This window comes from Manis pentadactyla, chromosome 5 (assembly GCF_030020395.1).
Source record: "Manis pentadactyla isolate mManPen7 chromosome 5, mManPen7.hap1, whole genome shotgun sequence".
In the NCBI taxonomy this organism is placed as follows: domain Eukaryota; kingdom Metazoa; phylum Chordata; class Mammalia; order Pholidota; family Manidae; genus Manis; species Manis pentadactyla.
Window position 1 is genome coordinate 82,892,191 of NC_080023.1, and position 12,603 is coordinate 82,904,793.

The following is a 12,603-nucleotide window of genomic DNA, read 5'->3' on the forward strand; positions in this document are numbered from 1 at the left end:
TCATTAGTCCTTGTCCAGCAGCACAAAGGGACCTCTCCCTCCCCAGCCACAAGCGTCCCCCTTGGAGAATGGGATCAGAGCAGGGCTTCTCAGTACCTCCCGGACAAGCAGCACCAGCGTTCCCTGGGGACTTCTCAGCCGCTTTCTCAAGCCCCACTGTCCACCTAGTAAAGCAGAATTTCTGGGGGCGGGACGAGCACAGCACTCTGTATTTCAACAAGCCCTCCAAGGGGACTGTGATGTGTACTAAAGTGCAGAACAACTGGATTCGAGAATTTCACAATTTTAAGAGAGAAGTAATGAAGACAGACTCCATGGAAGGCAGAACCAAGTTTATTAATGACAGCCTTAACACAACCACTCTCGTGTAAAAAATAAAGGGTGATGAATTAAAATTTAGAACTCATTTGGACTTGCCATTTAGCCTCTCACTGTATGTGCCAAAGGGTGGGAGTCTTGCCTGATTCTGAATCAACTGGTCACGTGGGAGTTCACTGGAGAATGAGGTAATAAAAAAGACAATAGGCCAACTGGAGGGCTCAAGTCTTTTCCATGTTGGAATGACATTACAGAATGACAACTGAGGTGGGACAAGAGATGAAATAAAATGATCTTAAAGCCAGAATATGCACTGAACATCTCTAATTATACAGAGACACAAAAACATACATGCAGTTTCTTACACACACCCAAACTCTGGAAAGTAGACTTTTAAAGAATTTTGTCCTTTCTCTGGGCAGATTGACACATTCATCGGCCATGGCGATGCAACAGGGAACTGAAATAGAAAACCTTGCCAAAGCTCCACAAAGTATGATAGCTGGCTGCCCCGTTATGGGCTGGCAAATGTGTCCCCACCATAAACCATGCCAGTGGTTTTCTCAGCATTCCACAGACTAATGTCTGGTCCCAGGAGAGTGGCATTCTGAGAGACACCAGTTGGATTAAAATCTTGGGGCAAAATTTGTCCCTCCCACCAGGAGTGGGCTGGGGACAGGCGGGAGCACCTGGGGGGTGGGGTTCTCAATGTGTCACAGCATGCTTGCCCCCCAGGGCACACCCCTAGTCACCAGCCGGCTGGTTAGTCTGTGCCGAGAGAACTGCGGCAGCTCTGGCTATGCTTGCTTGCTTTTTTTTTTTTTGTAATGCAAACTGAAACCAGAGGAAGAAAAAAAAACCCATTAGAAGCCTGTGATTGTGTCAACACTGTTTTGGAATTGGGCTTAATTCCATTCACAGAGAAAGAGGGGGAGGCTGCAGAAGAGGCCACGGCGATTGATAAGGTGAAGAGACTGCAGAGCGCAGGGAAGCATCTGCTATGGCACAGCTGGGCCCCCCCAGCAGGAGGGTGCGATGCTCCTCTCAAGGCCGCAAGCGCTAGCCGATGAGGTCAGTGCTGACCCAGTGACATTCATAAACGATTGCAGGAACACAGTAGGGAAAGGAGCTCGCGGGTTCAGATTCCCAGGTCATGCGGGCAGATACATTAAAAAATTAATATTCAAGCTGAGTAAGAAAACACTTTAAAATATGAGAAATTGTTTCATAGCTTACACTTTGGGGAGGCAAAAGAAAAAACCACAAAATAAAACCAAACGCCAGAATATTCCAGAGTTTTCAAAGAATCCAAACTAATTTGGTGGGCTGAGGTGAGGGGGTATTTAACAAATACCTCTTCAGCAACCTCATTTTCTCCTTAGATTTCATCAATAAAGCTCAGGCCTACTTAGAAAAAAGATCTGTCCTGCTAAAATTCAGCATCATGACACGTTCCAGCGCCCTCACTCAGTGCACGCGGGGTGCACGGCTTCGCTCAGGAGATGCTCCGAGAGAGACCGCTTGTGCCCACCCACACTGCCACCTGAATGCGACCACAGAAGCGGGGCCCAAAGACAAAGCTGCGTTCCTCTGGAACAGCTGTAACAGTTCCTTGGAATGTATGGTGAAGGGAAGCCAAAAAACCACAGCCTCCGGCGAAGGGGTTGAGTCTTAGAAAAGCTGCACCTCTTTAGGTCACAGAATAGGAGGCAGTCCCTTCAAGGTGTGACGAGCGAACTGCCTCTCCCAGCCCTCCAGGCATCGAAGTGGAGAACAAGCCCGTGTTTTCCAAATTCATGTACATCTGGTGCCCCCCTTCCCCGCACTAGTCTCCCTTTTTCTTTTTTGGTAAGTATGCAACCATCCATAGATTCATGGCTACAGTAGAGATTCACGGCGCAACGACTTCCATACTGGTTGTTTTTTCTAATTCTGTCTGTCAGTGAGCAGCATTTCCCGGTTGTGACCCCCAAAAAGCAAGTCCTTGGCAGCTCCGTCAGGCGGGATTGCAGGCTGCCTCTTTTCTGTTCGGGTCTGTGCAGCGGGGATTCCGACGGGCGCGCTGGAGAGGCAGGAAGAACGGGTCTGTCCAGTGTCTTGTAGCAGCCGCTGCAGGGCTCTACCAGCTAGCCCTGACAGCTTCAATATCACTAACCAAATTCTGGGCCAGGCATATCCCAAAGATCTGAGGAAGTAAGGAGAAGAGAGTCAAACAGTGAAACTCTTTAACTTCATTAGGCTTTTCGTTGGCCAATAAATCCCATTTCTCTTATCTTTCATTTTTAAAATTGAGATATAATTCATATACTATATATAAAATTCATCCTTTTAAAGAGTGTAATTCAGTAGTACCCACTGGCAGTCATTCCTGCTGCCCAGTCCCTATAGCCCTGGCAACCATTAATCTATTTTCTATCTCTATGGACTGCCTATTCTGGACATTTCTGTGTCAATCTGCTTTCATACTGCAAAATGTTTCTGAGGTTTATCCATGTTGTAGCATATACCAGCGGAGTCCAGTCTTTCTCATGCTTGCATAATATCCCATTATGTGGATAAACCACATTTGTTTATCCCTTCATCAGTTGATAGATATTTGTACTGTTCCCATTTTTTGGCTATTATGAATAGTCCTGCTAAGAACATCTGTGTACAATTTTTGGGGCAAACATGTTTTCAATTCTTTTGGGTACGTACCTAGTAGAACTGCTGGGTCATTTGGTAGCTGTTTAACTTTCTGAGGAATTCCCGAATTGTTTCCCAGAGAGGCTGCATCATTTCCATTCTCTTCAGCAGTGTATGATGAGGCTTCCGATTTCTCCACATCCTCACAACACCTGTTATTGTTTTACTTTTTAATTATATCCAACTTAGTATGTATGACGTGGTATCCAATGATGGTTTTGATTTGAATTACCCTCACCAAAGATGCTGAGCATCTTTTCATGTGCTCATTAGGTACGTGTTCCTTCTTTGGAGACATGTCTATTCAATTCTTTGCCCATCTTAAAATTGGGTTTGTTACTGTTGAGTTGCTCTTTATGTATTCTAGATACTAGATCCTTACTGGGCATAATGATTTGCAAATATTTTCTTCCATTTTGTGGGTTGTCTTTTCACTTTCTTGTTACTATCTTCAGCACAGTAGTTTTTAGCTTTGATGAAATTCAATTTATCTAATTTTCCTTTGGTTGCTTGTGTTTTTGGTTTCATATATAAAAAAACACTGCCTGATCCAAGGTCACAAAGATATACACCTGTATTTTCTTCAAAGAGTTTTATAGCTTTAGCTCTTTCATTTAGGTCTTTGGTCTATTTAAAATTTTTGTACGTGGTGTGAGGAGCAGGTTCAAATTCATTCTTTCACAGATAGATATCCAGTTGGTCCAGTGCCATCTACTGAAAAGACTATTTGAATGGTCTTTGTTTCCCTGTCAAAAACCAACTGATTATAGATGTATGGGTTTATTTCTGGACTTCTGATTCCATTCCACTGATCTGTATGTCCAACCTTCTGCCAGTATGTACTGTCTTGATTACTGTAGCTTTGCACTAAATTTGTAATTGGAAGGTGTGAATTCTCCAAGTTTGTCTTTTTCAAGTTTGTTTTGTTACTCCAGGCCCCTTGCATTTCCATATGAATTTTAGAATTAACTTGTCTATTTATACAAAAAAGACACGTGAAATTTTGATAGGGATTATGCTGAATCTGGAGATGAGTTTGAAAAGTATTGCCACCTTAAGAATATTGTCTTCCAATTCATGAATAAGGATGGCTTTCCATTTATTTAGGTCGTCTTTCATTTCCTTCAACCACTGCCCCATTGTGACTCTCCAGGAAAAGTTATCACATCTACTCAAGATGAAAAGCCCAGCTCTTGGGATGGCCTACAGGGGGGGACACTTTCTTCCCTCACTAGTAGCACTTTGGCAAGGTGGTCCAGAGACAGGAAGATGCACAACATGTCTATGAAACTCCAAAAAGCCTTAACCATGCCACTGGGGTCTAATTATGGTTTTGATTCAAATTTTGATTCTGATCATTCCTGGCTGCCCCAGCTGTCACCATTCATTGAGCTCATGGAAATGCCAGCAGGCAACTACTAACCCAAGCAATTTCTCCATCTTGAAAAGAAAAAAAAAGGTTTCCTAAAGTACTTCAGGATAGTAGCATCTAAAATTAGGGCTTTACTACAATCCAAACGACACAGTTTAGGTCTGTTCCACAGCCCTCTAAAGTGTCTTAAAAATTGTGACACTAAAAATGAGTAAGTGAAGCTCCTGCCCTGGGAAGGGCATGATTTCCCTGCGACCCCCATAAAGGAGCCTTGTCTTACCTGTAACAGTGCAATGCCTATGAAAATACCAGCCACGATGGTTAAATTGTCCTGCAACCACTTCTCGAACTGGGGAACACAGCCTTTCGTGTAGATGACAATCTGCTGGTCCACTTCCTTCATAAGGGAAGAGGAGACACAGCATCACCACGCAAGGTCAGAAGCTCCTCCCAACACCCTCTGTGACAAGCGACAAGATGAGAGTCCACTTACTGGTTTTTGCCTGGCATCATAGCCACACTGAGTGTTGATGACATCTTCCTGGTGGAAAAAGAAAACAGGAAAGTGAAATTCACTCTTCTTAGGTGGAAAGCCCACCTAGAAATTAGCAGAAGATCCCTGTTAAGTGTCGGTAATAAAATGGGTATTTCGACACACAGATGACCCAGGTACCTGTTGAGCAGTTTTATAATTATCCCGTGTAATGTAACAGTCCTCAGAAGTAAGTATTAAAATATGCCCTCTTTTCCAAAAGAGGAAAACTGAGGCTCTGAAAATATCAGGAAGGACAGCAAGCCCATCTGCTGGAGGCTCAAGATTCAAAGTTGACAACCTCAAGAAGCTTATGGGGCTTAGGGAACTGGAGACATAGATAAAAACCATGGTTTTAAAGGGCACAATGACTATCTCTATTTATGCTCTCTTGGGGAGACTTCTACTTTTTAATATGAAAACTTCTATATTATTTAAATGGTTTTTCAATAAGAATGCATTATGTTAATAAGTAAACACAATGCCCTGACCACATTTCACATGGACAGATGCCCTGACAACTCACAGGCCTGATCAGAAACACAGGTTGTGCTGTTCTCGGTTTGTTTATTTTTCCCCTGTGTGGCAGAGCGGGTGGATTCTATTAGCTTAGCATTTATGGAATGAGATATCTCTGTCCAGAGATCTGCAGTAGAAAGGGGAGGCACAGTGCCTTCTGAGAACCTTCAGAATTCTTCTGATGGAATGTTAACACAGGGCAGGAACTGGAGACAGAGCATAGTTTGTACGTGCTGGCCAGCACAAGGCGGCCTCAGTGGGCATCGGGGGCTCTGGGCTGGGCACTCTCTTGCCCTTTGGCCCTCCTCATAGGAAAGCAAGAAACGAGCTAGTGGGGGCCCGGCTTTCCTAGTGAGATCCCAGAACAGGGAGCACAGTCCTTACTGATTCTCAATTCTCCTTCAGAACAAGAGTCACAGCCCTCTAACGCCCCTGATTGGCAGCCTGCGGCAACTTCTGCTTTTCCACCCCAAGAAGTTATTAAAGAGCCCACACCCTCCACCCTGCTACTGAGCCCATCAGCCCCCACAAGCTATGCTCATGAGGGGAAGGGCAGGTCTGGAGAGGGACACCTGGGGGCTGATGGGCCAGAGACAGGCTGGAGCATCTGGAAGGGACGAGTACAGGAGTAGCTTCTCACAGCTGTCATTCTAACACTCAGTTCTGGTTTTCAACTTAAAATAGGGAGTTGCATTTTAAGTCATTCTCTGTACCTGGCACATGACCCCAAAGATAATCAAAGCCACGCTAAAGGGTTATGAGCAGTTTTTGTATTTTCTTTCTTTCAATAAAATACAAACTGTAATTACTATAGTCATTACCACCAAGTCTGGGCAGCTGTGGTCTTCCTATATGGTGTTCTAGCCCAATCTTGTCTCTTACTCTTTTCCTGTTCCTGATATTTCCCCCAGAACTTAGGAAGAAAAGGGTTGCTGACCCCAAACCAATGCAAAGAGCTTTCATACATGCCCCCTCTCATTCCTTCATAAGAGGAGACACAGGCAGGCTGCCTGGGTCCGGAGCTCAGCTGCATCACTTGCTAGCAATGTGAGCTCGAGAAAGTTACTTAAACTCCGTGGGCCTTGATTTCACCTGAAAAGGGAAGATAATGATTAGGTCTGCCAGTAGGAATGTTCCGAAGTGAGCCAACGCACAAGAAGGCTCAGAATAGGAATCAGCACATACGCTAAATTAACGTCAGCGATTATTACCCCTACTGGGAAGATCTGAGCACTATACCCCCACAGGCGCTACAATTAGGAATAAGCGGGTAAGAGGAGGTTTCAAGAAAAACAATCGCTCTGCTCATCCCACACACACTCTCGGTGTGAGGTGCAGAGCAGGCCAGCAAGCTGCTGGCGTTCACTTACTGCAGGATCTTTAGTACAGCAGGAGAATGGCACGCCGCATCGCTCTCGACTTGCATTGGAATCTGTGCAATTGAAGTAAATATTTAGGTTCCAATCATCAGCTCCAAAAGCCCCACAGCACTGCCACTAGAGCAAACAGGAGAGAATTAGAACATCTCGACTTGGAGGAGACCAGGCGCCTACACGCACACCCGCCAAAACGGCCGACACCCCGCTTCTGCCAGCGCTAACCTTCTCTTCTGTCTCAGAACTTATTTTTAAACCAAACTGAACTTAAAGGGCCCCTGCAAAAGCCCCCAAAGTAATTAAGGCTGAAGGCTTATAAGGATGTGTTGGCATGTGATCTAAAGCGTTGATGAGAATGGTGTCAAGTGGAAGAAGGGCAGAGCGGTCGTACAGCAGAGCTCGGGTAGAACAAGACCTATCTGGCTTGGGTACATGGAGGAACATTCCAGAAGGATAAACAAGACGCTAAATAGTGGTAGTGTCTAAGGAGGCAACTGGGGTAGTGGGGTGGGAGGTCTTAGGGCTTACTTTTTTAAAACGTTGGTCTCTACACCTTAATGGTTTTCCAAAAATCTGTTTTGAGGTATAACTGACATACACTGTACATATTTAAAGTGTACAATTTTATAAGATTTGACATATATACCACACTCAAAATAGTAAACATATCCATTGCCCCCAAAAGCTTTAGAGGCTTACTTTTCATTCTGTATCTGTTTCTACTCTGAATTTTCTTAAAACAAGAGCATTATTTACATTTTCAACTAAAAAAATTCTATCATCTAATTAACATACAATAAAACAAGCTGTTAAATTCAGTGGGTCTTAAGCAGGGCCTTAGTTCAACGGCTGCTCAGTCCCCCAGCCCCGGGCCACCCCTCTGGCCTGGACAAGCTCTAACTTCTCCAAGTTAAATCAACATCAAGTCTTGACCATTTTAGGCTTTGAGGACCAGTAGCTACTTCAACACATTAAACTCCATGACAAAAAGATAAAATCACATGAAACAACAATATTTCCATGTAAAGCAGAGAGCACTTCAAGAGAACGTGTACACAACTCATCCCATCCCCTGAGGGCTTGGGCTGTGCATCTGCAGGTCTGCCTACAGAGCTCCATCAGGTCTGTCCTGCAAACTAGTCAGCAACAACTGGGCGAGGTGTGCGCTCGCATCCATTATGACCTGCCAAAGCAGTGAGGTCTGCTGAGGAGCTGGAACAGGGCTTAATGTGACCCCTGAGGTGCAGCTTACTCCAGGGCAGTCATTGCTGCCACTTAACAAAGCCAACCGAAGAGGCTCTGCATGCCTAATGCCCCAGGACTCCCGACAGCTAGGGCTGAGGCAGCCCCTCCTCTCTCTGTCAAAGGGAACTCCAGTTCATGCTGGAAAACTGTCTGACCAGAGACAGCCATCGGTCCATTAGTCCTGCTTGCCTCCAGTCTTGCCATATACATACTGTCGTAGGCACTGCAGTCCAGTTCTGCTCAGCTTCACCAGTTTCTCAGAGCACGTAAGTAAAGACTTCTCAATTTGCAGAACAGTAACACCTTAAGCCTTATATAAAACCACGCACATCTTACTAGAGTGTCATAATAATCCCATGAGTTAAACAGTGGCTAGTATTTCCATTTTATTGTTGGGGAAATAGGTGAAGGTTCCATTAGCCCAAGGTCACTCAGCAAACCAGATTTTGGTACTAGATCTGTGTCTTCCAACCCCACTTACATCACTTTGCACGTTGAGGGGAGCAGCCTCTGGTGCTGCGCTTGCCCCACAGGGACCATGGCACAGTAATAATGTTTAGGAGCCTGAGTGAGAGGCAGCCCTACTGTGTGGGGGCTTCACTGGTTAGAAGCCACCAGCGCTTTGAAGCTTCTCAACTTTGAGTTATCACCGCACGTACTATAATCATATTTGGATAGGCATATTTTAGGATCTTCGTGGACACACAGTCTATTGATAAGTAAAGTGTAGAGGGTGACCAACAAGCAGGCCAGGAACAAGAAAGAATCCACATTTAATACCAAATAAAATGCTAAGCCTACAGCAAAATAATCTTCAGATGCTAATAGGAAAGGGCAACTGTGATTAAAACCTTTTTGCTCAAGAGTTGTCTTGTTTATTCCTCTAGCTTAGTAGAAAATCAGATAAGGGAAAAGAAGACATTTCCATTTAGGGTACAAATCATGTAAGTGAGAAAATAATAAATACACGAGGAGCAAACAAACACCCATGTGGAAAGGTCTGGGGCTGGTTCCAGCAGGCAGACGGCAGAGCCAAGGGCCTTTTGCGGGGGTCATCCTTCTGAGAAGGCTTTCAACGTGAAAATAAACCAAATTTCAACTTACATATTCCTGGGTGAAGTCTATGAGGTTTTGCAAATCAATGTCATCCCTGTATGCTCTGATGTTGTTGTTTATAAAGAAATACAGCTGGTCTTTGATCCAGTCTTTGAAAACAAATGCCAGAACCCCGGCAGTCAGCTCCAGGAAGAAAATAATTCCCAGGAACACTGAAAACTAAGACAAGAGACACATACAAAGAGAACAGTTACAAGGACCATCTCTGACAAGATATAGTTAAATGGTTCCTTCTAAAAAGGTTTGCAATGACACTGGGCTGTTACACATGTCCACAGCAGATTGTCTCCAATTTCTTAAGATTCATTAATAGGATATTACACTCAAGAAAGGATTTTTTAAAATTATTTCATGATCACATTTTAGGGGCTCTGGTATTGCATTTGATAATTAAACAACAAAGCCCATAAGCAAACATGGATAATAAGAACTTCTCATTAAACCCATATTAAGGCCTAATGAATTTCTCCTGACTAATGTACTTCCAGACTCTCAAACAATGACCTGCTCCTACCTCTAGTAAGCTTTTGTAATGTTGAAAGATAAATTATCCCAACATTTTAAGATTGCCTGCCATTTGTTACTGTGTGGCCTTGACCTGTATGCAATATTATTCCATCTTTGGATTCAGACACTGTTTTCATCCCCTTTTGCACCTGCTTTAAGGGGTAAAATAGCAGATATGTTCATTTCAGATGAAGAAGTCAAAGAGGAAGTGGGGCAGAGGTAGTGGTGACATGAAAATAATCTCCCCTCACGGAAACCAAATGAAACCCCTGGGCTGCAGCTTTCTTAGGGACTGGCCCTGCTGCATCCTTTGTGAGCGCCAGTCTCAGAAGGTAATGATATCAACGCAGAGCCAAAAGAAGACGTCTGGCTAATGTGGACAAGAGTTTATCAAAGGGCTGGAGACCATGGGCAATGTGGTAACTGCTGGTGAACCTGGAGAAATTCCCCTTTCTTCTAGAAGCCTCAGGAGAGCCTCACCTTAGTCATATCAAAATACTGTTCACGCCCACGATGCTTTCCACTCCCCACCTCCCCCACATCTTACCCTTTTCCATTTTTTTTTTCTGACACAGATTATGAGAAATGAGGCTGTGAAGGGCCAGAGGGTAAACTGCAGGCAAACTTCTGGTAAGGAAGACAGAAAAGGTGACACGGGGCCCCACACCTGCTCAGCAGAGCTCCTGCAGGCTGTGGACAGTGCATGGTTGAAGAAGCAGAGGGGGCAAGCTGTCTGCTATTTCCATGTTCAGCAAGCAGACATCAAGCAGCCAACCAAGAGAAAAATGTACTAGGGCAGGGATGCGAAGGAAACTACCGAGTCACTGATTAAAACAAAAAAAGACAAAAAACATTTATTCACTCAGCAAACATCTGAATGAGTCACAAGAGATCAGGCCCGGGGCTAGATAGACTTTGCAGAGACAAGGATGGTAAGACTGTACTCCTGCCTCCAAAGCCCTTGTAGTCTTATCTGGAGCTGGGGGAGCATGGGAGAGAGCAGGGGTGCCATTTCACAACAGACGCAGTGTAGCTAACAGCGTTTATCCAGGGTGCCAGTGTGGTTTAGGAAGGGTGGGCAAGAAGGCAAGGGTGGAAGGAAGAAATAAGTGGGCAAAGTCTAGGACCTTAATGTTTAGGCCCCAGTTCAACACCCTCAAGATCAGCCCCTTTGGTTCCACAGAGCTCCTGGTTATCTGTCACTGAGGAGTTCAGTTCGCTGGAATAGAATCTAAACAGTTTTTAATTATCATCAGAAGTACCAATAATGTCAAGGTAAGGTTTTTGCAATCTAGAAAAAAGGACAGAAAAAAAGATACTATCACTTTTTACTCAGTGCTTGTCCTATTGTATAAAATAACTCCCCTGCCTTTAGTAGGTACCACTGTGCACATGTACATACGGCCGCTCTCCCACTATAGACGTGAGGAAGTCACAGGGGGCTCACACGCACACACAGAGCACCAGGACACAGCCACGCAAAGACCTTAATGACATTCGTGCTCTCACCTCCATGAAGGTTAGACAAGTTCATTTTCCAGTTACCCTGGAAAATTTTCTCATGATATTACATAATATACATATCAAAAACCGAGTCCAAATTAAATTCTTATCAAATATTTGGCAGAAACCTGCATGCCCTGGGCTCTGTGAACTAATTTTCCCATTTCCAAAGGCACAGAGACTGACTCCTGGGCTTCCTCCTAGGCCCTCAGTCAGCCGGGAAACTCTGTTTCTATTTCACAGTATCTTGGCTCTCAGATTTTCCCCTCATTAATTCTCCAAACCTTATGGCATCAGATCTCTGAGGCTATTTGGATTTGGAATCATCATGGCATTTATTTCCTATTTCTTTCATAACTCCTGCTCAGAGAATATTCTGGGCCAGCTTTTATTGTTTGTACTAAATAGAGAGAGGCCATTTAAAGTATTCTCCAAGATTTAAAAAAGCCAAGGAACAACATAATTATCTTCATTTCCAAGTGGGACTTTAGAAATTAAGGTGCTGATTTACAGCATTTCAACTGCAAAAATAGTAAACCTTTTTTTTTTTTAAAGAGACCACTCTTATAAACTACCCAAGGGAATCATATTAAAGGGGATCCCACGTTTTGGGGTATGGAGGTTAAAACTGATAAGAGAGTGGCACCTGGTATGATCTGAGGTGTAAGGAAGCTACAGACAAGCTGAATGAGGGGAGCTCAAGCATTTAAAGGGCCTCATGCCCAGCAGAGCAGGTTGGCAGGTTATGATCAGGGACAAAGTTCTGCTGGGGACTCCACAGGTCTCTGACTAGGTCAGGAATGAAATCGCACGTGCTTGTGTGCATGTGTGTGTGTGTGTGTGTGTGTGTGTGTGTGTGTGTGTGTGTGTTTGTTAAAAAAGGGAAGTGGGAGATAAGGCAAATGGAGTCTTGGGAAACTAGCTTCCTGTATACACACAGATCTGTGTGTTGTAAATTATACACAGGACCATGTACCCCTTGGCTTTCCCTGTTAGCATGAGTCATATGAATTTTCAGGTTAAACAGCCTCCAAAGCTTCTTCTGAGCCAGAGCTGCCCAAATTCGAAAGGGGTTATCATGGGTGGGGTAAGGAGTCCCTGCCTTTCCTTGAGATATTCAGGAGAAGATGCCAGAAGCTGGTGTGGCAGATGTGCCGAGGACGAGAATCATGTGCTGCATGGCTACTGGGATGAGTTCCAGTATGTGTTCATGCTTTAAATGAAAATATCCTGAGATGATGCTAACAATGATTCTAGGAACATTCTAGGATATTACACTAACACTGTTGTCTAGAAAGCCCACCATCTTGCCTCACCATAAGAAGGTGATATTTTATGTTTTTAAAAGTTTACTTGTTTTAATCCTTTTTCTGTTCCTGGAAAAAGGAGTGGATGCTGTTACACACACGGCTGGGATACAGAAGCCAGCC

The 12,603-nt window shown here is 44.2% G+C and overlaps 1 protein-coding gene across 1 annotated transcript in view; it reads right to left on the bottom strand.

The window, feature by feature from the left end:
- Nucleotides 1-317: 317 nt before the first annotated feature.
- TSPAN5 (tetraspanin 5) overlaps nucleotides 318-12,603 on the bottom strand; it is a 160,198-nt gene continuing 147,912 nt past the window's right edge. Inside the window, exons 4-8 of the mRNA XM_036914064.2 lie at nucleotides 9,152-9,322; nucleotides 6,797-6,922; nucleotides 4,869-4,916; nucleotides 4,656-4,772; nucleotides 318-2,503 (exon numbers count right to left, since the gene is read on the bottom strand). Coding sequence (XP_036769959.1) covers nucleotides 2,438-2,503; nucleotides 4,656-4,772; nucleotides 4,869-4,916; nucleotides 6,797-6,922; nucleotides 9,152-9,322 — 528 coding nt within the window. The 3' untranslated portion in view covers nucleotides 318-2,437. The remainder of the gene's footprint in view (nucleotides 2,504-4,655; nucleotides 4,773-4,868; nucleotides 4,917-6,796; nucleotides 6,923-9,151; nucleotides 9,323-12,603) is intronic.